The 26,777-nt window shown below is 36.9% G+C and overlaps 1 protein-coding gene across 1 annotated transcript in view; it reads left to right on the top strand.

Moving 5' to 3' along the window:
* The window catches only part of NECAB1 (N-terminal EF-hand calcium binding protein 1), a 171,092-nt gene that overhangs the window by 107,716 nt on the left and 36,599 nt on the right, over positions 1-26,777 (top strand). The window contains exon 6 of the mRNA XM_023222924.2: positions 23,957-24,093. Coding sequence (XP_023078692.1) covers positions 23,957-24,093 — 137 coding nt within the window. The remainder of the gene's footprint in view (positions 1-23,956; positions 24,094-26,777) is intronic.

Below are 26,777 nucleotides of genomic sequence, written 5' to 3' on the forward strand. Positions count from 1 at the left end.
GTGAGAAGATGCTTCAGGCTGCCCTGCGGGTCTGACACATGTAAAAGGAGGAAGAAATGGAAGTTGGGCAGGCAGGCAGAGCCTCTGACAAAGTTTTGGCTATGCCAATGGGATGCCCAAGGGCAAGGACTGCTTATAAGAGGAGTCCCCCCAGACTTACACCATTCTTAGTCCTTGGCAAGGAATACTGGAGAGAATGTGGCTTCAGCATGAACACTGCCAATCCCCAAGGTGTGGCAGCTGGAGATGGGCAGTTAAGCACACTTAAAACAGTTTCTGTCTGTGGTGATTCAAGTCACTGAGGGATGACTGCCATAGTGTATACCAGGATGTGATTTGAGGAACATGGGCAAAAATTCAAGAATCTGTGAAAATTCACCTTTAAAGATCCACTTTTCTTACTCTCAAAGGTTTTTCAGTCTTTAAGAGTCTAGTATTTACAAGTTTTTAAAAGTAAATATCCCTGGGAATAGACAGATCTAAAGTCCTAGTTACTGAAGAACTTAGCAGAGGGTAGTTAAAAGCTCACTAAGAGTAAAGAGATGGGACCCAAAATTTATTTGAGCTGGAGCAAGTGTAGAAACTCTGGAACAGAGAGATGTGCAGAAAGAAATAGTGATGCACCAAAAACCAGTTGCCTGAGTTTAGCTCTGCTATAGTTTAAAATACGTTGATGCTCAAATCTTGTCCCTGATGTATGTGATATTATATAGTACATTTGATTTTTGTATGTGTTTATTATACCTTGCTTTGATTCAGAAAGGTTTACAGTGCTTCCTTTCAGATGGGTGCTTGTTTCTGATACCAGCATGAAGCTAAACATAATAGTTCCCAGAATATTCTGGAAATATTCTGGGACCTTAACTGGACAGTATGTAAGAAGGAAGGAAACATTCCTTCCTCCCTACAGTCTGATACACTAGTGAGAATAATAAACACTACTAAACCAACAATGAGCACTCAATAGGGAGCCTTGAAGAGTATCTTAGTGTTTAACACCGTGCTGTAAAGGCATGAAACTTTCCTCTACCTTTCTCTATGAGTAAACTTAGTGTTGCTGCATTGTCCTTATTAGAATTATTTTCATTTCATTAGTAAAATAGGTAGTTGCTCAGGAGTAGAGCAGCTGACCTTAGTCTTTATATACTAATATGGGATGATTCAAGGGTCACGTGAAATGACAAGCTACACACAACAGAACAAGCATGATTCTGTGTACACTGAATCTTCCCACACTGATCACTTTTGAGACCAGATAGTAACAAGAGAAGAGTAGAGTAGGCATGACAGAAATGCTTCACCAATGGAACAAAGAGGAAAAATGGTTCTTTTCTTCCCCTTCAACTCTATATGAACCAGTGAACACAGACTTAGTCAGTTCCAGGATGGAAACTGAGTCCCATGTTCCCATTTCTTATATTTGAGAAAACAAACACAAAGGGGTTAATAGACTTGCCTTTTAAAATCACAGTATAAGTTAATGGCAAAGCCCATAACCCAGTGTAGAATCTTATCCTCTATGAGGGTAATAAAAATATTATTCAGAATTGGGTAGAATTAGTTCTTTTCCTTCCAATCACTAAACTGTTAACACAATGCCTCTTGGGAGCATAATGAAGACTATCACTGTAACCTTCCAGGTACAGGATTCTTTATCTGTTGCCATGGAAAAGGAGCAAAATCTAAGCCCCTGATTAAAATGAATGCTTTTGTGAGAAATAATCAAGATCCCTGACAGGGTTTCATCACTGTCTTATACTCTTTGTCATTTTTTGTATTACCCCAAGCCTGAGGCTCAAAGTGCCTACTTGAAATTTCTTTTTGTTGTTTGTATAATAACTGAATTTGTTCTGCTCCACCAGTTTCTTGATGATTTTCCAGTAAGATAAAGGTCCTTTAATCATTCTAAATATTTGAGCATTTTTATTTCAGTGGTAAATAATAGACTGATGCAGGGCGAAGTTACAAATTAGAATCTAAAATTTACCTTTCAACATTAATATTTTTTAGTGCTCCAGTATAAAACACAGAAAACCTATCTCAAATATAAAAGAGGAATGTAAAGTTACTAATTAAATAACTGGTAGCCTGGAGATATATTCATTCCAGCATAGGCTTTGATAAATCTTTTCCTGAAGGCAGTTAAGCCTTTTTGAGAAAAAAACCTTCTGAGGCTGATATGATTTAAGTCTCTCTGTTAAAAAAAAAAAAAAAAAAAAAAAAAAAATTGGTGTTTAGAAATTATGCTGCCTTTTTGCTGCTCTCAGCTTAAATAGAAATTCAGCTGCAATTTAGATGATGTTTTCTTTCCTTTTTTAATTGCTGGTTTTCAGCTCTGAAAAGCTTTCCTTCCAGCGGTGCCCTCAAGGGCACAGTTTTATAATCAAGAGCCTTTGCCCCTTGTAGCCTCATGAGACTAGAACCCGCTGTTTCTCTCCAGTCATGTTTAACACAGACCTGGGAACAATCAAAAAGCTCTTCGTGTTTTGTGCTTTAAAGATCTTTTGATAAAAGGCTGCAGGAGAAGAACACCTGTGTTCTAGTCTAGCCGAGGAGAGCTGTGTGGTCTTCAGCAAGTCTCCTTAGTTTATCTGGGCTTCCTTTTGAAAATGAGGAATTTGTATTCAGTGGTTCCTTCTAGCTCTGTGTCTTTGGTGGATTTGCTGATTGCCTGTGAAATTTGGATACTGTGACCATTTGATCCTGAATTTTGTTTTTCACTTCAACAGACTATGTATACTCTATTCTTGTCATTAATTGAATAATATCACTTTCTCACACTAACTTGTGCCTTGTAGTTATATACATTTAATGGAGGAATGAGAATGTTCCTTCATTAGCAAACCCTATCTATATTTAGTGTTTGGCTAAAACCTCGTTTGCACTCTCTTTATGTATTTTTTTGTGTGTGTTAATGTTACATAAGTATTTATTGAAGCATTTTAATCTATACTGCAAAAGGATGTTTTATTTCCTTCTTTAATGTACTTTGTACAGTTATATTTACAAAGGAATATTCTATAAATAATATAGGTACTAATCCACATATTTTATTCTTTCTCTTAAAAATAAGAGAAGCCTGTTTTTTTGAACTTCTCAGATTGTTTTGTTATGAAGCATCACTACTGACTGGGTGTGATGGTTCACACCTGTAATCCCAGCACTTTGGGAGGCTGAGGAGGGCGGATCACTTGAGGTCAGGAGTATGAGACCAGCCTGGCCAACAGGGTGAAACCCCACCTCTAGTAAAAATACAAAAATTAGCCAAGCACAATGGCAAATGCCTGTAGTCCCAACTATTTGAGAGGCTGAGGTAGGAGAATCTCTTTAATCCAGGAGGCAGAAGTTGCAGTGAACCAAGATCCACTGCCAGTGCACTCCAGCCTGGGCAACAGAGTGAGACTCCATCTAAACAAACAAACAAACAAGCAAACATTACTATTAAGTTACATATGTAGAAAAGGAGTCAACTGAATTACGTTGTGCTTAATAATGCAAAGGGGCTCTCTGTCTCTCTTCATGTGTGTATAACACATACATAAATTATATATGTAATGTACATGTACACACATTTTACAGTTTATTTTCTATAAATGTTCAAGTTTATCAACAGTTAAATAAATATAAATTAAATTGACAATAAAATATACTTCTATCAATTAAAAATGTTTAAAATAATAATGCCAGTTGTTCAAAAACACAGGAAAATGAAGACTCTTAGACATGATAATGGGACTTTAAATTAGTACTACCTATAGGAGAGCAAATTTGGTGACCTTCTACCTGTAGGAGGGCAAATGTAAGAAAATATGTCTCACGTGTTCAGTTTAGGTATTATTCTACCTAGTAATTTCATTTCTAGAACATTAACTCAGAAATAATTTAGTATGTATACAAGGAATATTCACCATATAAATGTTTATATTAAGAAAAATTAGACAGCTATCTTTAGTTTATATTCAACAATATGGGATTGATGAATTATAAATATAATATTATAAAATTATAAATATAATAAAATATACTACTTGGCTGTTTAAAATTATATCATATATGAATACGATTGATATGGAAGGATGCATGTATTTTTATGCACAAATAACTGATTTAAAATGTATATGTAGTTGGTTTTGAAAAAAACAATATATTATAGATATTTCAATAGCTTTATTGAATTATAATTTATATACCATAAAATTAACCAATTGTAAGTATACAATTAAATATTTTTATTAAATTTATAGAGTTATACAACCACCACTGCAATCCCATTTTAGAATAATTTTTAAAAAATATTTTATGTTGCCAATCTGTATTTTCTAATTTATAACATTGCTACTTCAAATGTGAAAGTTATTTATATTTTTAATTTAAAATTTTCATATACCTTTATCTACAGAAAAAAGCATGTCACATATCTTTTCAATCACTTTAGTCTGTAATTGTAGGTTTGTTATAATAAAAGTCAGTAGAGTTTTAAGGTAGTTACTAAAACCAGTTGCTTCTTATTTGTTAATTTTTTCTATGGATCAATGATTACTTTCTCATGAACAAAAAAGTCAAAACTTACCTGTTAGCTATCTGACCTTAGGCAGATTACTCTATCTCTTATGCTAAGTTTGGGAAGCCCAAATAAACGAATCCATAGGAAATACTTAGCAACTTCTGTTTAATAGTAGTTTGGGGGAAGAGATTTTTTCAACAATTCTGTTGCTGAAACAAACTAAGGGATAGAATATATTTTTACATTTCTGAAATGTATCCAAGTCCTGGCAAGAAAGCAAAGACTCCTCAGAGGCCAAAATCTAAGTGAAAGAGGGAACACAAAGAAATAAGCAGTGCAGGGAAGCGGCTTTAACTCGTTGACCTTACATTTCAGTTTTGAAGACTTTCAGCACTGGGGCAAGAGAAAGCATAGCCACCAGCACCCTGCAAGGTAAGGATTCTGATAACAACCTTCTGCAAAAACTTGGGACCCAAAAGCATTTACTCTTCCTCTAAAGGAAAGTTACCTCTAGTGATCCGGGGCACCAAATAAACAAAGGGGGAAAGAAGTCTGCCCTGAGAATTTATAACTATAAGTCAGCCCTCATGTAAATGTGCAGGCCAAATCCAAACTTCCTGGGTGGAGGGGAAAGCCTCAAGCCAAGAATTTAAAATTATTCCAAGATGATGGTGCCCCCAGATACTGGCAAAAGCAAAATTAAATTCTCTCTTAATCTAGATCTGATATAATTTCCACAGATTAATCTGGCAAGGAATATGTACTGAAAGCAAAAAAAAAAAAAAAGCTCAAAACATACTTTAGACAGTATTAAAATACTTTAGATATTGAAATCATTAGCTAAATAATAAGTATGTTAATGTATTTATATAAATATATGTGGGATTAAAAATAGGAGAAATGAGCAAGATATAAAAAAGACAAAAATTTGAGAAAGTACAAAATGATTTGACAACTTTTTTTTTTTTTTTTTTTGAGACAGTCTCGCTCTGTCACCCAGGCTGGAGTGCAGTGGCCGGATCACAGCTCACTGCAAGCTCATGCCTCAGCCTCCCGAGTAGCTGGGACTACAGGTGCCCGTCACCTCGCGCAGCTAGTTTTTTGTATTTTTTAGTAGAGACAGGGTTTCACCAAGTTAGCCAGGATGGTCTCGATCTCCTGACCTCGTGATCCACCCATCCTGGCCTCCCAAAGTGCTGGGATTACAGGCTTGAGCCACTGTGCCTGACCCCCGATAACATTTTTAAAATACAATAATCAAAATGAAAACATCAGGAAACTAGTTTTGCACATTAAATAGAGTAGAAAAGAGAATTAGTGAACTAGAGGACACAACTGAAGATACCACAGAGAATGTAACTTACACTAAGATCTAGAAAACACAGAAGAAGTTAAGAGACCTAGAAGATTGAGTGGGAAGGTCCAATATAACTCTAATCAAATTTCCAAAAGAATTAATGAGAAAATTAGCAAAGAAGGCAAATAATAAAAACATTGTATATCTATAAACAAACAATAGTTAGAACATGTATAGAAACCTAATTTATGATGAATCTGGCAAAAATGTATAGAAATCTTACTTGTGGTAGAGCTGACATGACATATCAGTGCCAAAAAAATACTGGACTGTTCAATAAATGGTCCTAGAAAAATGACTTATCTATATGAAAACAAAAGAGTTAAATTCTGAATCCATACACAAAAATCAATCCCAGTTTAAGACTTACATGTGAAGAGTAAAGACTTAAGAGTTTTAGTATAGAAGAAAATAGTTTAATGACTAAAGAAAGATTTCTTAAACAAGATACAAAATATAAACTATACCTTTAGAACATAGTATGGCGTAACTTTCACTTTATTAAGTTGTATATCAAAAGACAGCACTTACAAATTGAAAAAACAAACAAACCAAGAGAATTTGCAAAACGTCACTACCAAGGGCTGGTGTTAAAAACATTTAAACAAATCCTATAAATCAATAAGGAAAAATTAGAATACATAATAACAAACAATTTGGCAAAATACAGAGACAGGAACTTCAAAAAGAAGCCAGGGAAAGTCCAATATAGCCTATGAAGAATTACTGAAACTCTTGTTTGCAGAGAGTTGTAATGTGCAGTGTTGGGCAATTGTGACTTATCTTAAACCAAGTTGGTGCAGTGGTTCAAGGGGTCCATGCAGATAATTTAGCACTTGTACCCTAGAGTTTAAGTGCCTGGTGGAAGACAGAAGAGCAAGACTGCACAGTTAACAGCCACAGGTTCATAGGCAGTTGGAACAAGGATTCATACATATTGTTTTAGCTGTGGATTTCAAGAAAGGAGAAAAAGAAAAAAAATGTAGCTTAATTGTTCTATTATTTTCTAAGGTTTTACTATATTGCATCTGGGTGCTGATTTCATCTGTGCTGCTGGGCATCTGCTGTGATTTCTGACTCTGAAGAGTCACACCTTTGTTTAATACTGCAAAATTATCAGCGATTGCCTCTTTTCTGTTCTCTTTGTTGACCTCTTAGAACTCCTTATGTATAAGTTAAATACCCTCGTTCTCTTCTTTGTCACTTCTATTTCATAGTGTTTATCTCTCTGCTTCAGTTTGGATAATTACTTCAGTTTTATATTCTAGTTCCTAATTATTCTTCATCTGTATCTAATCTATTTAACATATCCATTGGATATTTATTTTTTGGAAGTTCTTATTGCCTCTTTTGAAACCTGCCTGGTCTCTTGCTATAGTCTCTCACTCCTTTCTCCTGTTTCCCATTACCCTTTTTATTTCTTTGAACATTTGAAGCATAATTACTGCTGACTCTTTTTCATGATACTTTTTTTCTTTGTGTGACATGGATATGTGTGGATTGATTGGCATTTTTCCACTATTAGTTTATACTTGGCTGACTAAATCATTGGGAATTTGATGTATTTCTTTACATAGAATATTACATAGAATATGTAAAGAAATACATCAAATTTTGCTATGCCAGCTGCCTCAAGATACTACCAATATAGAAATGAGATTAGTTAATCTCTCAGTTTTGGGCTTCCCTGAACATGCAGGAATAGGAGTTCGAACTTCAGACTGTTGAGTGGACTGAATCTTGGTTTTAGGTTTTCAGGAAAGAGTTTTGCACCCAGAGTTAAAACAGAAAACTTACTTGTCATCTTCCTTTGTTCAGGCATAGTTTTTTTTCCAGCTCTCTTTTAGTAAAAATGTGGTCCTTTGAGTGTTCCAGCTTCAACCCCCTACCTTGACTCATCCTCTGTTCTTCCAAAAGTTGTTAAAATCTGGAACTTAAGAGTGTCTAGTTAAAGAAAATGCCTGCAGGAGAGCAAGGCCTTCAATGCAAGATTACTAGTCAGTCTTTTTCTCTGTCTCCTGTTCATTGTTGGCACTCTTGTTTTTCTTTTATGTTCTTAGAAGCTTTGCTGTACATTCAAGTAATATTTGCCACACTTTACCTTTTATAGTGCATTCTATAGAAGGAGTATTTTAGAATATTTAACTAATCCTAATGCCAAAATTGGAATTTCCAGAAATTTTCTTTAATGTAAATATTACTTTCCAATTTACCAATAAGATATTCAGAACTAGTTTTAAGTAGTCTGTGTAGTCATCTAGAAACCTTTTTTAGAACGGAGTATGCAGGTAGAATTGCATAATCCACCTTTTCCTTACATATGATATATATAGATATAGATATAGATATAGATATAGATATAGATATAGATATTCCCAAAGTGTGTGTGTGCGTGTGTGTGTGTGTATAGTTTCTCACTTTATTGCTCTGGCTGGAGTGCAGTGGTGCAAACATGGCTCACTGAAGCCTCGACCTCCTGAACTCAAGCGATCATCCCATCTCAGCCTCCTGAGTAGCTGGGACCACAGGCATGTGCCACCATGCCTGGCTAATATCCCATATCCTATGTATTTTTAATAAAGAAAATTTGGGGGTCTTTACTTCTTGTAATCCACCCAATTTTGTGTGTGTATGTGTGTGAGAGAGAGAGAGAGAGAGAATCAGTAAGCTGCATTGTTTTAGCTACCTAATACTATAGAGTCCCTTCCACTATGAACCCTTGGTTTATTCTTCTGGATGACCATTAAGATTCCAGTCAGCTTCTGAATCTGTCTAGATACCCCTAAAATGCCAGGAGACCTTGACACAAACTCAATGCTAAGAAAGTCAAGCCCAGGCTATGATTTCAGGCTATGGCCAGCCTCTTATGTTACCCAGTCATTTTCTTGAACATGTATGAGAAATGCTCAATGCTGTCTTTCAATCCTGACTTCCAAATGTGGGATATAGAACACAATAAAGTTACAGGTACAGACAGATCATCCACACCCCTTGCTTTCAGTCATGGGCCATACTGAAATGTAATAAAAAGTACAGTATATTTCACTAATTCCAGGGTACATATGTTTCCTTCTTTTTGACAGCTATGAAATTGGGATATATCTAGCAATTGATGGTGCATAAAGTTTAAATGGTGATATTGTTATTTTCTTGTGGTATATAAAAATACCAAAATAGTGGTGCATCTCATAATTAATGGCACTTTATATTTGATGAAGTATAGTATTTTGTTTTTAAAGTCCCACTGGAAAAAAATTTCTTAACCTGTTTGTTATTCTGAGCAAGTTATATATTCCTAAAGGTTATTTTTTCCTGAATAAAAAATTACCAGAATATATTGGTATTCTTTCCTAGCAAGCCATAAGAGAAAATTAAATCCAGAAAGGTGTCAATGTTCACATATTTATAAACTACTATTTTCCATACATATGCTGTTTAGAAATGCTCATAATATTTTAATGCTCAATTATTCTTCTATCACAAAATTTGTTCAGATCAAAAGCAAGGATAATTTGCCTTTGAAAGCAGAGAGATCATATACGATATTTTGAAAAATGTATTTGTCTCTGACAAATTTAGTAACTTAGGCCTATTAACTCAACATATTATAGGACTGTGGTTAAAACAGAACTATCCATCTGACACATATACTGTTTAGGAATAGTCACATTACACATGACTGTTATCCTTTGAGTATCACTTATGTCAACTTTGTCTTATGTCTATTCCACAGGCTTAAAAATGATATTCAAAGAAAAGTGTGTGAGCAATAACGTAGAAAGCAGTGTATTTATGGGGAAGACATTTTGGTGATATTTTATCATCAATATCAACAAACATAAATTGAATCCAATTCATGTATGAACATAGTTCTGTGCTCTTCATACTTAAAAATGTAACATTTGGTTCTATGTTACACTCCAGAAAAATGCACGCTAGAAGTTGAGAAGATGGCATATAAGAGGTGATAAAAATTACTAATTTGGAAGTGTTTACAGATTTTCTTGTCCTACTGCTTGCCAAAGAGTCCTGTATTTTACAGCCTCTGTCTACTCCATAGCTCCTCAAACATATGAAGATAGTATATTTCTACTAGATGGGTTCCTACACATATCTTAAACTTCTTTATTGTAAAACAAAACAAAAAGGAAAGCCACACAAACCAAATCTAGAACTTCATGATCATAAGGCAAACACTCTTGAAGCCATCACCAAGATTTTGGAAACCAGATCTTCCAGTTACCCTAGAAGTCCTTCCACATGTTGTGTCCCAATTATGATTCCTCCTTCCCCTGAAAATAACTACCAATGGATCCTTCTAGTAGTCACTTGCTTGTGCTTTATTACAGTTTTATTACACAGATTTTCATCCCCAGAAACTGTAGTTAAATTGTACCCATTTTCTCTCTATTGCATTTCTTTTAATTTATAGGCTATTTTGCAATCCCTTATATGTATATATTTTTACAGTTCATCTGTTGCAGAGCCCAGAGAGGTGCTTATTCTCATGGTTTAGGCTTTACTGATTAGCCTACTCATGGTACAAGTAAGCACATTCTTCTCAACTCTATTTTTGCTACAAATTGTCAGCTAAATCCAGATGCTAATTTGACAAAACTATAGTGGATAGTGCGTTCTCTGGTCAAGAATCACATCTTTTAGTTGTTGTTGTTGTTGTTTTTAGGTTGGCAGCCTTTGATACTCAGTGACTGAAACAGTGATCAGCAAACTCCAGCCATTGGCCAAATTCCGCCAGTCATATATTTTATATGGTCTATGAACATAGTCCAACTAATTCAGTATTATCTATGGCTGCTTTCATGTGATCTCTTGTTCACAAAGTCTAAAATATTTACTGTCTAGGCCTCTACAAAAAAAAAAAAAAAAAGGTTGCTGGATCTGATCTAGGTCACCAGTATTTATGTTAAAGTCTCCCTGGTTGTTTTGGTTGTCTGCAGCTCATTTTCTAAGATTCCTGAGGAAGGGCTCATGAGAACACTATTACCTGAGTTTTAGCATGTTCACAATTTTCGGGGACCCTTTATACTTAACAGACAATTTTTCCTGATACAAAATTCTTGGCTCTATTTTAAATATCTTAAAATATGTCACTACACTTTTTTTCTGGAATAAAAGTGTTGGTTTTAGAAAGCCTTGTGGTAATCTAGATTTCATTTTGTTTTCTTTTTTACCCATAAGTCATTTGCTCTATATGTCTCCATGCATGAAGAATTCTTGCTTTGTCTTTTAAAGTCCAGCAATTTTACTAAAATATGTCTTGATGTGTTTGTTCTGAGTTGATATTCTCATATATATGGCATACTTTCAGTATTTAATATCAAATCATTTTATTTTAGAAAAATATTCTTGAATAATAGTTTCTAGTGTTATTTCCCTTTGTTAGTTTCTATACTTCTTTAGAAATTCTATTATCAGTGTATTGTATATTCTCTGTATGTTCAACATTTGTCATTTCCTCTCAAATCCCTTTTATTTTCTTTGCTATTTTTTATTTTAAAAGCTTTCTTTCCTTTCATTTTCTCTTATTAAGGTATTACATGTAATGTTTATTTGTTTTTATGTTCTTTCTAATTTTGACTTAATTTCAGAAATAGTATTTTTCTTCAATTACTAATTCTTTTCTGAATCCTATCACTTCATTTCTGAGTTAATCTAACTCTGATTTATATTTTTGTTCATTTCTTGAATTTTTTTTTCTTAACATCTTCTAGTTTATTTTTAAATACTTAGTTACACTTGGGTCTGTTTTGTTGTCTTGTCTTTCTGGTATGCTTTCATTGTCTGCAGGGATGTTATTGTGCTTCTTATTTTTCTTTTTCTTATTATAACATTGTATAGGATTTTACCTTAATAATTTTTTGATGCTTTTAAGAATTCAGTTTTCCTAAATTTTTTCAAAGGAAGTTGTGTTCAAAATTGTTTCTCTAACTTCACAGGGCTTCCTCTTAAGTGGTTTGTCTTGTACTGAAAAAATAAGGTAGCTTTTCTTCCAAGGCTTTCTGGCTCTGTTTTTCTCCCCAACTTTTTTCTGAATCTCCATTTTTATTTCTTGTCTCTGTGGCCATCCCTCTCAATTTTGAGTCCACTGCTAGCTAATTCCTCAGTGTAGGTCCCTCCTGACATAGCCTTTGGAGTGACTGATTTTAAGAGTTCACAGGGGCTACACAGTTCCAATCCCTTTAGGCCTTACTAAGGCTTTGGTGCTCTCTCATTTTTGTACTCAACCATTTTTGGATGAAATGACTGCCAGTTTCAGTTGTTATTCTCAAATTAGCCATTGCTATTCTAGTGAACATTTGTTGGCTACTTTGGAGTTCTTTCGTTCTCAGGTTTGTCTCATAACCCGTTTTGTTCCTTTATTTCTGCCTACACATCCAGCAACACCATGCAATGCACCTCTTGTGGCTGTCATTGATTTTGTCCTTACCCACTTGCAATTGCAGGTTGATGATAACACCTTGTCGTCTAGTTTTGTTGCATTCGTTGTCTATTGGAGTTTTTTGTTGTTGCTGTTTTCTAGTTGTTTGGTCTGTTTTTATGTGAAGATTCCAAGGGTTTTATAAACTATGCCACCAATATGGCCATCTTCCCCAAATTCTCCTGTTATTATTTTCTGGTTTCTACACATCTGCGATACAGAACAAGAACTGGGCCTAGATGAGTAAATCCAGACTCATACAAATTTGAGGAGAAAGGAAGAAATCTTAGCCAATATACATATAAAGATATAGGAGAGAAAGGAAGAAAGAGGAGTAAAATCAAAGACTAAGAAACAATTTTGGAAAGATTCTAGAAAACAAGATGTTCTATAGGAGGATATGGCTCACAGAATTCAGAGGAGATAGAGGAGAATGCAGGAAGTACTGTTTAGGTTTATAAATTGTATCTAATTTACTATACTTGAGGAGAATTAAGAATAGAAGAATTTTTGATAAATTTTGCACTTGAACTCTACACATTAAACTTGACACTCCTCAAACACCAAATTCAGTGGGCCACAGCTTCAACATGGTAACAAGTGTGTATATAAAAGGTGTACATTTTTGAATAAGCAAGGTAGCAGATATGCAGTAGAAAATATGTGTGAAAAATAACTCAGGAAAATTAATATTTGTGGAGAGCCTGCTGCATGCCAAACACTAGCTACATATTTGTCCTAGCAATAATTCTGAGGTGAACTATTATCATGGCAAACAAACCCAGGTCTTGTGAAGTTTGAGCCAATGATCTCTCCGTTACACTTTATAATATCCTTTCTCCAATGGGTTAATAGCAATAATAAGCATTGATCAAACATTATGAGCTAGACACCCTACTGTGTGCGCTACATGCTGTATTTAATTTTGATACTCACAACAAACTTATGATAACTATTCTTATCCACAGTTAAAGAAATAGGGATTTAGAAAGGTTGAATACTTTCCAAAGTTCACACAGCTGTTGAGTGTCACAAACAGAACTTAAGTGTGACTGTCTTCAGAGCCAGCTTCTTAACCACCACATTATGTTATTAGATACCTATGAATATGACCTGGGTCCTCATCTAGTAGTTAATCTCAGATTTGGGCTGACTCTCTAGATGTCCCCATCCTCATACCCATGTACATTTTTCTAAAATTCCGATTGTTTGAAGATGATTACTTCTCAGCAGAATGGGATTGTCCTTTAGGCAAAGACATCCAAGTAGTCTTATGTTCTTGTTAGGATCTCCTGGTATGAGACAGAGCAATAGGAGGAGCCAGAGGAAAGAATCCTACACAAAATAAATTCTTGATGACTTAAAGATCAGTCCTTTAAAATGGAGTTCGTCCAATTTTACAAGGTCTTAATATAATTCATCTCTAACCTATTTTCTTATTTCAAACTACAGAATATCTGGTTAACATAGGGCTCAGAATTTATTTCAATTTATTAATTGTTTAATAATATTTAATCCAAAATTATAATTTTGTCTCCTCTTTCACTAATCTGAGAATCTACTATTTCCTTAATCCTTGGGAATCTGTAGTCTGAAATTATTTTGATATCTTGTTTTGCCATCTAAGGTTTACAAAGACTAGCTAGAGTTACCCTCTGTCCATTATCAGGACAATTAAGAGCCAGTTCTTTATTTTTCTATTTTTATAAGGCTTAAATTTGATGTAGTGGTCTCCCAGTTTGGAAAAAAAAAAAAAAAATGTGCCATTTAAAATAAAAGCCTAAGAATATTTAAAAGAATTGGGGCATAGATAATGTGTGTAACCCAATTAGTATTTTAAAAAGTAATTGTGGATAGAGTAGAAAAGAGCAAAAGACAACCTTATCTTTGTGAAGTTATTATTATTTTTTTTTCTGTTTTCGAAGCTGCCTCAGATGTCTCACTCATTAATGGTGAGAGCTGCAGGGAGTTAATCCAAAAGACAGTCAGATGCTTTCCCCTTGCTAAATTCGATTGTTATCTAACCTCATAAACAAGAATACACTAACTGTAGATGTCACTGACTTGGTTGATTTTCAAACAGGGAAGACTGATGCTCTGATTTTCCTAATTAACTCAGATGATTCCATCAACCTGATGGGCAGAGCTTGCTTACTGAGAAATGATGTGAAAATTAAGATGCATAGACAGTTCTCTAAGAAACCTGATTCAAAGCACTATGCTTCCAATACTAGGATTTTTACTCAAATGAATGCTGGCCCTGTTCCACCTCCACCAAAGGAAATATGTAGATTGAAATGTTTACATTTTGGCTTTCCGCAGACAAAAAAGGAAGTATTAATGCTACTTTGTTCACAATTTCCACTTAATGATTTGTGTAAATAATAATTATCAATGACATCAATGAACATTATTAGGATCTGAGAAGTATAAAAAGCTAATAAAAGTTAGCTTTTATTATACTGAGAAGTATAAAGTTAGCTTTTATTATACTGAGAAGTATAAAAAGCTAATAAAAGTTAGCTTTTATTAGCCCATATCCTTTCTGATAGACACGGAGGATTAAACTGTGTTTGAAAAAAAAAAGAGGCAGAATCTGAATACTGAGTATAACATGTACATTTTTAAAGTACTTTATTATGTCTGTAGGAGTTCTTTCTGCCAGTCTCTCAAATCCAGGTTTTGCTTAAAGGAACACATGCCTTATGCCAACATACCAGTCTTTTGGGGAATTCAGAATGCAAAAAATCTCTTTTTGTACCTTCACAACCAACACATTTGTTGAGAATTAGAAGGGCCAGGCTTTGACATTTTCCAGCTTGTTATCTATTTAATTTTCCATCTGCTTCTTTTGCCACTGCCTTCCAAAGGAACATCTGCTGCATATCTGAGAAAAGGGAAGGAAGATTGGATCTGTGCCACCTGGGTCTGCAGTCTCAAACCTTGAGATCCAGAATAAGAGAAGGGAAGGAGACTAACGAATGGTCCAGAAAATAAAATGAGGACAAACAGTCTGTTAGAACAAAGCTGTATTTTTCTTTATTGCAGAGCCCACATGACTGGGCAAGCTGGGTGGCAGTGTCTACAACCAGGAAAGGCTGGATGCAGGGGGAGGCAGCTGGTGACTAGCCAGTGGCAAGAGCACTTCCCAGAGCTTGGACACTCCCTCTGGTGCCTGACTCTCCATGTGGGACCTGGTTTCTCACATATTTCTTAAGCATTTATGGGGCAGCTGCTGTGAGGCAGTTTAGTTCTGAGTACGCTGGAGGCAGAGAAGAATAAGACATAATCCCTGTGCTTAAAGAGCTAGCCTAAAATGGGGAAGAGAGACAAATGAACAGATCACAATATCACAATGGAAACTTCTATATGCTAGGTAGGAAAGAAATGTCACAGAAATACATAGAAGTGGAAAGATGTATTCCTAATCCTGTTGTAGCAGGATGAGCCACAGACAAAACCTCTCAGACACTTATTTGTAGAAGGAAGGGCTTTATTCAGCTGGGAGCATCAGCAAGCTACTGCCTTAAAATCCAAGCTCCCCAAGTGCATAATTTCCGTCCCTTTTAAGGGCTCACAACACTAAAGATTTCACATGAACGGTTTGTGATTGATTTGAGCAAGCAGGGGGTACGTGACAGGGGCGGCATGCACCAGTGGTCAGAGTGAAACAGAAGAGAGCAGGGAATTTCACATTGTTCTTTTATACAATGTCAGAAATCTATGGGTAACATCGGTTTCTAAGTCATGAGTTGACTTTTAGCTACTAGGTTTAGGCCAGGCAGGTCCAGGCCCGGTTTTGGGCCTGGCGCCGGGCTTCCTGTCTTTGGTTTCACTTCCCTGTTTTTTCTTAAAACAGGTACTGAGTATAAAACAATATGAGAGGGTCTCTCTCTTCCCTCGTTTCCCCTCTTTGAGACTCTCACTTTTTATTAGTGGGAGTTCTCACTCTTATTTTTGCTACTTATGTCTTTTTGTGCAATAGATTGATAGTGATTCACATAGTACACTTGTGCTGAAGCATTTTGGTGAACTAAGGTAGTGATGAAGTTTTTTTATCATTTGAAGAAGTACAGGTAGCAAACAAGGGAGTAGTAAGCAGGTTTTTATTACTATTATAACTTTTATTATAAGAGTTTTAAATCCTCCTAGTGCTGGGAACTAATTTTTAAACATGGCTTCAGGGTTGAATTCGTGCTACACTTGTATGGGCATATGTGTCAGTTTTGTATATTTTTAACTATGTCTTTAACTACTTGCCTTTGATTATCTATGTGTAGACAGTAATTAGTAAGGTTAAATTTCTTATAGACCTCTCTTTCAGCTGCTAGCAAGTAGTTGAGAGTCAATCTATTTTGATAGATCGCATTTCTTATCTGAGTTTCTTGACAGGCCAGAATAGTCAAGGCTTGACCGGTTTTATTAGTGATGATTTTTAAAACAGCTTGCAATCCTATGCTTCGGTTGAGCATGTCAATGGGGGTCCAGTATCCCTGTGAGCCGTCTTGTGTCTAAGTGGCAGGTCTACAATATTGTATAATTTTTTAGGAGGTCATTTATCATTTTAATTACCTATGGCTATGCTTCATTTTCCATGGGAAGCATAGACAGGGAAGTCCAGGAGTTCACCTGTTTTTATGGGCAGTAGGAAGAAAGATGGTTTAATAGTGCCAGTAACATAACTACCTGTCCACTGGTCAGGCAGCTTAGTGTAGGCTCTATGTCTACATATCCAGTATAACCCAGTGGGGGCAGTCCAGTCCCGGTGGAGTTCTGGGTGGGCCCAGACAGTCTGCAACCTTGGAAATTTACTGAATGGATCTCTTTCTGTGTAATTGGAACTCCACCATGTAACTGTTTTTTTGGTACCATTATACAGTTTTTGCCCCAGACAACTAAGTCATCCTACAGAATGAGTGAATTTTTCCTTTTTTAGCTATGCAATATTGTCCAATAGTTGAGACTTTTAGAACCTAGAAATGATTAGGGTGACCCTTTTGGGCCAGGAATTCATCAGGAACTGGGTCTGTAGGCACTAATTCTCGGGCTTCTTATGGCCATTGATCTCTTACTATAGTTTCTCCACAAACATAACATGAAGTGACATTTAGAGACTGGGCTACATGCTCGGCTGGTACTTCCTGGAGTCTCTGGTACTGGCACATTTAGTTTATCATAGAAAGTCTGAAATACTGGTTCTGGAGAGTGTTTACAAACCTCCTCTTTTACTAAGATATTTACTCTAGGACCTAGTCCTTTCCTAATGATGCCCAGAGATACGTGTTCTCCTTTTTTTTTTTTTTTTTAACCTTGGGTTTAAGGGATTTGTAATTATTAATTTTAAGGGGTTGCAGTTTCCACTCATACAGGAGGGGCTGCCTTCTCGTTTTTGGAACTAAACAGGATCATTTTCATCCTTTTTCTAAGTAGTCTAGATGACACAAGACCAGTAATTACACACATTTGCACATGAGCTTAATTTATGGCAGATATACTTATTTCCTGCCATGAAATCTTTTTTTTTAATTTAAAGAACTGCATCTTATTTTATGCCAATTGCTATTGATGGTCACACAAGCATTACATTTTAGGGTTATATGCTTGGAGACCCCTCTTTTTTCTGTCCTAGCTATTACTTTATTTGTGTCACCTAGAAAAGGACCAGTCCTTAATTTTATTTTAAAAACTGTGATCATGAGAGACTTAAAATGGATCATAACACGCATCAGGTTGGTTATTTCCTGGGCTACACACCTTGGATAGAATAGCATTATACAAACAAGTTTCTTTTAGAGTCCTGATACACTTATAATAACCATAAAATAATAGGACCATAGCAATCTTTTGTCATACCTCAGTGACTTGATGTATATTCTGGGAACAGCCCTCAGTCTGAGGAAGGTCAGTTGAAGTCCTTACTGTACAAGTCCAAATTTTAAGGAAAACGAGTCTTACGATGAGTTTCCTCATGTTTTGGCTGTGCATGGACCAGTCAGCTTCCGAGTGTGACTGGAGCAGGGCTTGTCATCTTCTTCAGAGTCACTTTGTAGGGGCTGGCGAAGCTGCTCCCATCCATGTACAGCTCCCAGTCTACCGATGTTTAAGGATGCTCTCAGAGGTTGGGCTCACTAGAATAAACTGAGTCCAATACTCTTACACAGTTTGTTTAATTGGGCTCTCTGATACCAGGAGCAAGGTGGCAGGGTTTAGGGTGTTACAAACTTCAATGATTATGCAGGCATTTTCACAGAGCAAGCTTTGGTATCTAGTTAGTCTAGCATTCATTAGCTAATGGTGTATTTTCGTATTTATTAAAATTACCACAACATGGGGGGACTTTATGTTTAGGTTTTGCCTAAGCGTTAGCTTATCTGCTTCTTGTGCTAACAGGGTTGTTGCTGCCAGAGCCCTTGGACATGGGGGCCAGCCTTTGGAAACCCTGTCTAGTTGTTTTGAGAGATAGGCCACTGGCCTTGGCCAGGGCCCTAAAGTCTGGGTTAAAACTCCAACTGCTATTTTTTCTCTTTCTGACACATAGAGTGTAAAGAGTTTTGTCAGGTGAGGTAGCCTCAGGGCTGGGGCCAACATGAGTTTATCTTTTTAACTCATGAAAAGCTTGTTGTGTTGGTTGTAATAGATGTAGTTTATCTAATCTACATTTTTATTGACTGTCATCTACCAAAATATTGACTTAAATCTTGTAACTATTTGATTTCAAGCTTTAAATTGATCTGATATTCCTTGCGGGTCTCCAATTGCATCTAAATAGATGTGAGAGTTGAAAGACCTATAAGGAGATTCTCTTGCTTTACGATGTCTTATTATTATTTTTTTCCTCTGATTGATGAAATGCCAGGGTGAAAGGGATAGCCAAATGGACTAAAGCATAAGTGCCACTCTAGTTATTCGGCAGAGTGCCCAGTAAATCCTGGAAAAGAGTTACCATGCAGCCCACGCCTGGTTGACAGGATTCTACAGCCTGGAGTAATACATCATGCCAAGCTCTCTCTGCTATATCCCAAAGTCCCTGTAGGTCAGCCCCCGAGGGCCATCCAGCTTCAGTCTCCCAACACTAAGTTCACTTTGTGTCTCTCATGGCAGGGAGGAGACTTAGCATTCCTTGGAGACCTGAAGGGATTCAGTGAGCTTAAGAATTTTCAAGAGCTTATCAATCAGTCAGCCCTTGTTCATCCCCAAGCAGATTTGTGGTAGTACTGTGGTGGACCTTTACTGGGCAAAATAAAATAACCAGTTAATTTATTTCAGGACAAGAATTTACCATATAACATTATTTTTGTATAAATTCTGCCTCCCCCCTTTTTTCTCTTTCTTGAAAATTTTTAACATAGTTCCTAGTGGTGTGGGCTTATTTGTGCCTGACCTATACTTCTTCAAGACAAAACACCACACTCACACCACACGCACACCACAAAACAAAAAACAAGTAAAAAGGGCACACACACACGTCTGCAGTTTACACCAAACCAAAATCAGAGTATCCAGAAATCCAAGCCAGGTCAAAATCAAAACCAAAGTATCAAGCAGTCTAAGTCAAGTCAAAAACAAAAACCAAAGTGCCAGTACAGGCACACCGTGGGTGATCAGGCCATGCTTCCACTCAAATGGAGTAGGCAAGTTCCCAACACCAGTCCTCTCAAGCAATTCAAACCAAGTCAAAACCAAAACCAACACCAAAGTGCCAATAAAGGCACACCGTGGGTGATCAGGGCACGCTTCCACTCAAATGGAGTGGGCAAATTCCAAAGACTAGTCTTACCAAGTTTCTGATGTCTGGAACTCCAAGTGCCAGTTCCTTGCCGGTGTTCAGCCACTGTATTAATCCTCTGCGGGGGCCTGCTACGTGCTACTCTGGTGAGGCATCCCACCAGGGCAATTGCCTACCCAAGAGCGCTCTTTGGATCATGTCACTCAGGCTGGCTGGAGTCCCCAGCAGGGATGCTCCACAGGGCAGGCCTAAGCCGCCTAAGGGGCTGCTTCGGCTGTCCATCAGTCACCTTGCTTTGGGGTCAGAGAACCAAGAAATGTAGCAGGACGAGCTGCAGACAAAACCTCTCAGACACTGAGTTGTAGAAGGAAGGGCTTTATTCAGCTGGGAGCATCGGCAAGCTACTGCCTTAAAATCTGAGCTCCCCAAGTGCACAATTTCTGTCCCTTTTAAGAGCTCACAACACTAAAGATTTCACATAAAGGATGGTGATTGATTTGAGCGAGCAAGGGGTACATGACAGGGGCTGCATGCACCGGTGGTCAGAGTGAAACAGAACAGAGCAGGGAGTTTCACAATGTTCTTTTATACAATGCTGGGAATCTATGGATAACATCAGTTTCTGAGTCATGAGTTGATTTTTAACTACTATGTTTAGGCCAGGCAGGCCCAGGCCCAGTTTTGGGCCTGGCGCCGGGCTTCCTGTCTTTGGTTTCACTTCCTTGTTTTTCTTAAAACAGGTACTGAGTATAAAACAATATAAAACAATATGAGAGGGTCTCTCTCTTCCCTCACTGTGAAGAGAAGTGGTGGTTCAAGGAAAGGAGCAACTGTACAGAGACAATGCTACAAGCTGAGTCTGGAAGGATAAGTAGGAATAATAGAAAACAAGTTTTTTTTCTCCTTATCAATGAGGGGTAGTATAAAACAGCAAACCTTCATAATTAACTCAAACGTAATCCCCCAAACCTTAAACCCACCCACCACCCCTCTCAATGTCAAGGCATCAACATTTATATCAAAGAAAGGTATCAACCAACTGAATTCTGCCACTTTTCAATGTTACCTACAGAGTCACTAGTAAGGTTAACAAACTCTCATCACAGTGAGATAAGAGGGTCAACCTAATAATAACTTTCTGATTTGCTATGGTGGAGCAATGATAAGTAGCCAATTGCCTGACTTTAAGTTTTCTTAATTATCTAACTTTAACATCGACAAAATATTTATATGTAAGAACACAATAGCAAATGCAATAAATTCTTAGAGTTAGGAGTGTATCTGCAAACAATCAGGTATAAACAAACCTCTACTCCACCATAAGGGATACAGAAATAAAAGATATGACCTTTCTGTCAAAGAAGCAGAAACCTAATTGCAATGCCTGGAGTGTTTTAAATGGCTAACTATAATTTTTAAAATCTCTTTTCTGTAATTCTGACATGACAAATATTTAAATGAGAAAAGAATAAGGACAATGCTATGCTTTATTGCTCAGTAAATGTATGCTTTCTTCATTTTTCACTGCAGTCTACAAATAAGTATAAAACTTTTTCTCATTTGTTTTATATTAGTCATAGTATATACAGAGATACAAAAATAGTTGGCATAATCCCTGACTTTGCAATTATATTTTATTTTCATTTTAATAAATTTTATTTTTTAAAATATTCATTGGTGATGTGGAAATAACTGTGGGAAAAGACTCAAACACACCTTTTTTTTCTATCATCACATTTTCTTTCAACCTAAAAGAAAAGCCTTCCTCAATTTTAAAAACTTGTTCAGAGAAAATTTTTTGAAGCTTTTTTTAACCAATAAATAACAAACTATGAGATAATATTAAATATTTGGAATATTTTTAGCTTGATTTAACTCATCCAAAACTCTTAAAGATTATTATAAGCATGAAATGGTTAGGTTTAGTTTATGGTTAGTTTCTTAAATGGGGTTTAAAGACATTGCAACTTTTAATTTTTAAATAGGACTATTATATATGGTAGATGTAAGAGTCAGGGTTCTCCAGAGGGACAGAACTAATAGGATAGATGTTTATATGAAGGGAGTTTATTAAGGAGAATTAATTCACACCACACGATCACACAGTAAAGTCCCACATAGGCCGTCTGCAAGTTGAGGAGAAAGGAAGCCAGTGGTGGATCAGTCTGAGTTCCAAAACCTCAAAAGTAGGGAAGCCAACAGTCCAGCCTTCAGTCTGCGGCCAAAGGCCTGACAGCCACTGGCAAACTACTGATGTAAGTGCAAAAGTCCAAAAGCCGAAGATCTTGGAGTCTGATGTTTGAGGGCAGGAAGCATCCAGCACAGAAGAAAGATGAAGGCCAGAAGACTCAGCAAATCTGCTCTTCCATCTTCTGCTGCCTGCTTTATTCTAACCACGCTGGCAGCTGCAGTAGTTGATACCCACCCAGATGGAGGGTAGGTCTGCCCCTCGTAGTCCACTGAGTCAAATGTTAATCTCCTTTGGCAACACCCTCACAGACATACCCGGGGACAATACTTTGCATCCTTCAATCCAATCAAGTTTACACTCAATATTAGCCATCACAGTAGATAAGAAAATTTCCTGTGTTGTTCACCTGTAATGAATGGGCTTAAAAAGAGGCTGATGATTGAAACCTTTTACTATTTCAAATTGAGAAAGAAATGAGATTTTCTATGCTATTACATTATTCTTCTATTAGCAAAACTTCCAAAGTAAATTATATCAAGAGGCCATAATCCAATTCTTCCTAAATTAAAGTTGATAGAAGCACAGAATATTTTTGAGTTGGAATGTATGCCAGAGTTACTTAGTGATTTATAAGTGGGAAAGCTGAGAACCAGGAAGGTTAGGTACCTAAATCTTATTTGTGTGGGTTTATAACTATGCCCTAAGTTTCTCCAGCATATCACGATTCGTGGTATTATCTTATCACTGTCAGTCATTTTGTGTTTTGTCTTTTCAGCCATAAAAAATTTTTGTTTAGGGACAGAGACGAATAAATCTTTTCCTTGACTGAACTTGAATATGCCATTTCCACTCAAGACTCTAGAAAATCAGATTTCCCTGGCGGTCCCATGACCTGAAAGAATGGCCCTGTCACCATGTTATTCCACACCAATCTGGTTTTCTTTGTTGGTTCTCCCTGAGATTTTAGGAAGACAAGCACAGCAGGTGGTACCATCCAGAGTTCACCCATCTACCTTGAGTAAGCTTGGCAAGTACATTTATTCAGTCTGCAGTGACCTCTGCAGTGACCCTGGGGCTGTTTCAGTGAATGCTGCTTTTGTGGCTTAGGTGCTGTCCTAGAAGTTAGTTGTCAATGAACCTCAGGTAAAGTTACTGAGGGAGAGACATAAGCAGATTTAGTAAACTGTTTAAATATTCCAAGCCTAACATTTTCTGAATTTTAAAAAACTACACATAATTTTCTTTGTCTTCAGCACAGTACAGATCAAGCATAATAAATACATCAGGAGTGAATTAAGCCAATTGCTGAAACGTGGCTGCATTTCATTGGTAATAGAGAAAATATATGATGGCATGGTCAACATTCAAATGAGACATAGAACAAACCCTGAGTTAGTCACATTCTGATCTTTTTTTTCCCCCTGAATAGTTATTTTTTCTTTTCCACAAACATCTATTTTGCAACTCTGCTGGTTTTGTCCTTTTTCTTAATCTTGAGGCAGGTACATTGGAAGGCAAGATATTCCAGTCATTTCTGCAGCTTTTTTATTCATCTCCTGGTGGGTGGATGAGAGCTATGCTGTAGCCTCCAGGGCTCAACAGATCTTTTCTCTTCTCTTCTCTCCACCCTCTCTCTCTAGGATCAATCAGGGATTGATGAGTACATGGTAAAAGAAAAAAAAAATCCTGGGTATTTTTTTCTACCATACTTCTAATTGCATTTGTTTTGTCACTCTTAGGACTACCAAGAAGCCTCCAATTTGGAACAATTCGTAACTCGGTTTTTATTGAAGGAAACCCTGAATCAGCTGCAGTCTCTCCAGAATTCCCTGGAATGTGCCATGGAAACTACTGAGGAGCAAACCCGTCAAGAAAGGCAATTTACATGTTTTCATCTGATGTCTGCTTGGTGACTCTATGTTCATGAAAAAACAATTGAGAGACATTGTACTTATACTAGCAAAAACTAAAAACGAGAATTGGTATATTTAAAACGAATGACGGTGACCTCCACTGGTTGCTTGCTTTATTATTTGCCCCTAAAAAGACCATTCCACTTTTTCTTTTACTGTCAGTCATTTAGCCAACTATATCTCTCTATCTATCTATCTATCTATCTTTTTTTTTTTTTTTTTTTTTGAGATGGAGTCTCACTTTGTCACCCAGGCTTTAGTGCAGTGGCACAATCTTGGCTCACAGCAAACTTGCAAACTCTGCCTCCTGGGTTCAAGCAATTCTTGTGCCTCAGCGTCCCGAGTAGCTGGGATTACAGGCACATACCACTACGCCCAGCGAATTTATTGTATTTTTTAGTAGAGACGGGGTTTCACTATGTTGATCAGACTGGTCTTGAACTCCCAACCTCAGGTGATCCTCCCACCTTGGCCTCCCAAAGTGCTGGGATTACAGGTGTGAGCCACCAAGCCCGGCCGATTCAACAAATTTTAATTGAAAATTTAGTAGATGGAGAAGACTTTAAAATATTATGAATAATATAAAGATACATTCAACATAATGTCAATCCTTAAGAAGGCCTTAGTCTATCATATAAATAAGACATGAACACAAAAACTATACTGCAAGGAACAAAGTGATAATAAATACCAAAGAGAAGAGGAAATACATTGCCAATGGTTCAGAGTAGTAAAAGATTAAATATGGATAGAGGGATGGAAGGGTGAGAAAGTCAATTTCATGGAGTTCTCTATTTGAGCTTGTCTTGCAAAATCAAGAGATCAGTGAAAAAGCCTGATGGGAAGACAAGACTTGAACTGGACCTGTAGGATGAATTTGAATGGCAGAATGACAGTCTCTCTAGAGGGATCCATCTCACCCATCTCCTGTTACCCACCTGTCATCTGGCTCACTTCTCTTTGGTTGTCTGGTCACTGATTGGACAGTAATTTCGCTGGGAAGCCTTCACTGCTCATTCATACCTCCCACTTCACTACCATGTATTCCCATAGTGCCCTCTATTAATATCTACTTATCTCAGCCCCTTCCTTGTTAATTTGGTGTAATTTTGAAAATGTGGAAATGATGGGAAAGATCCTTACAGACTACATGAACCTGGATATACTGGGAAGACCTGAGAATTCAGTAAGCCTAATTATTTCAGGAAATGGAGAAAAGTGAATGATAGAAATTATTTCAAAATCATATGCCACCAATAGGTATCACTGAGAAAATAAGTGGTCATATTATAATAGCTATATAAATAAAGACACTAATGCTTAAGAGAAACCTATACTAAAAATGTGTAGGGCAGACATCAAGGCAGTCCCAGCCAACAGTTGATATTTTTCTGAGTTGTCATTGCTTATATCTTGCAAGTTAGAGAAGCTTGCAAAGCTCTTGCTCCTGGGGCATATTTTGGTGGATGTGTTACTTTAAACTTATAGATGTGCTTTATCTAACTTTTACATCTTAAATTAGAGAGAAGGAAACAGTAAGTTTTCTGAACAGGCTGATAATAGACTATCCTGTAAGACCAATTTTCCTGAACAAATTAACTGATACATAATTATTCAGACATCTCCAAAATAGTGGAATCTTCAACCATGTGTTTACAATGTCAGAATGAGTGAGCACCACCAAATTCTAATAAAAAATCCTGTAATTCCAGAATCTAATGAGCCCATGCAGCTGATTATCACAGCGAAGTACTCTTCAGTGGATCTGTGAAGCATTCTCTGTATCATAAACTTCCTGTTTTCACTGCATTGGGTGATTCCATACCAAATGGCAAAGTATAACAATTCACTTTAGAAAAGCAAAACCCACCTCCTCAGCTTTGAGCAGAGGATAACTGAATGTCTTGAAGCACAGTGAAATTGATTTCATGTTCCTAATGAGAAAAATGAGGCCTCCTGTGTTGTTTCTTTTGTTTGGACTTTCTGGAAATAAAATGGGAACTCCCTTTTTAGAATCAGTCATCTGCCACCTGAGAAGAGGCTTGAAAAAGTGCTCTACTCCCCTTCTTCACCTACTCCCCTTCTTCACCCTTCTTCATCTACTCCCCTTCTTCACCTACTCCCCTTCTTCACCTGACTGTTTTTTTCTACAGTCATCCCCTGCAAACTTGTGCTCTGCATTTACCACCATGCAGTGAATGTTTAATGAACAACTGTTCTTTGTGTTAGGCCACAGGCTAGCCTTGAACTCTTGTGACTGCTGCCAGCAGCTGCGTAGCAGCTGTGCTTAATGAGAAGGAACGTGACAATATAGACTTTAAGGAAAGTAGAAGACACTAGAGGATTAATGAACCTTTTTCTTCTGGATTTCTCACTCAAAAACAGCTTCAAATTATGGGAAATGTTACACGTCTGACTTCAGTTTAAGGGGTGCTATTGTATGGCATTTGACTGTGACACCCAGGAATGACCAAATCCCACCCCACATCTGTGATACTCCCCCTGAGAGGTTTATAAAGAAACACATAAATAAGCAAACAGAAAATAAGGTACCACTATGGATTTATGCCCATAATATCTGATGAACCATACTGAAGCACGTGAATTAGGCCCATAGCTAAAGGGCCTGTGTCTCCTCTCTCAAGGT

The sequence above is a fragment of the Piliocolobus tephrosceles genome, chromosome 7 (genome assembly GCF_002776525.5).
Source record: "Piliocolobus tephrosceles isolate RC106 chromosome 7, ASM277652v3, whole genome shotgun sequence".
NCBI lineage: Eukaryota > Metazoa > Chordata > Mammalia > Primates > Cercopithecidae > Piliocolobus > Piliocolobus tephrosceles.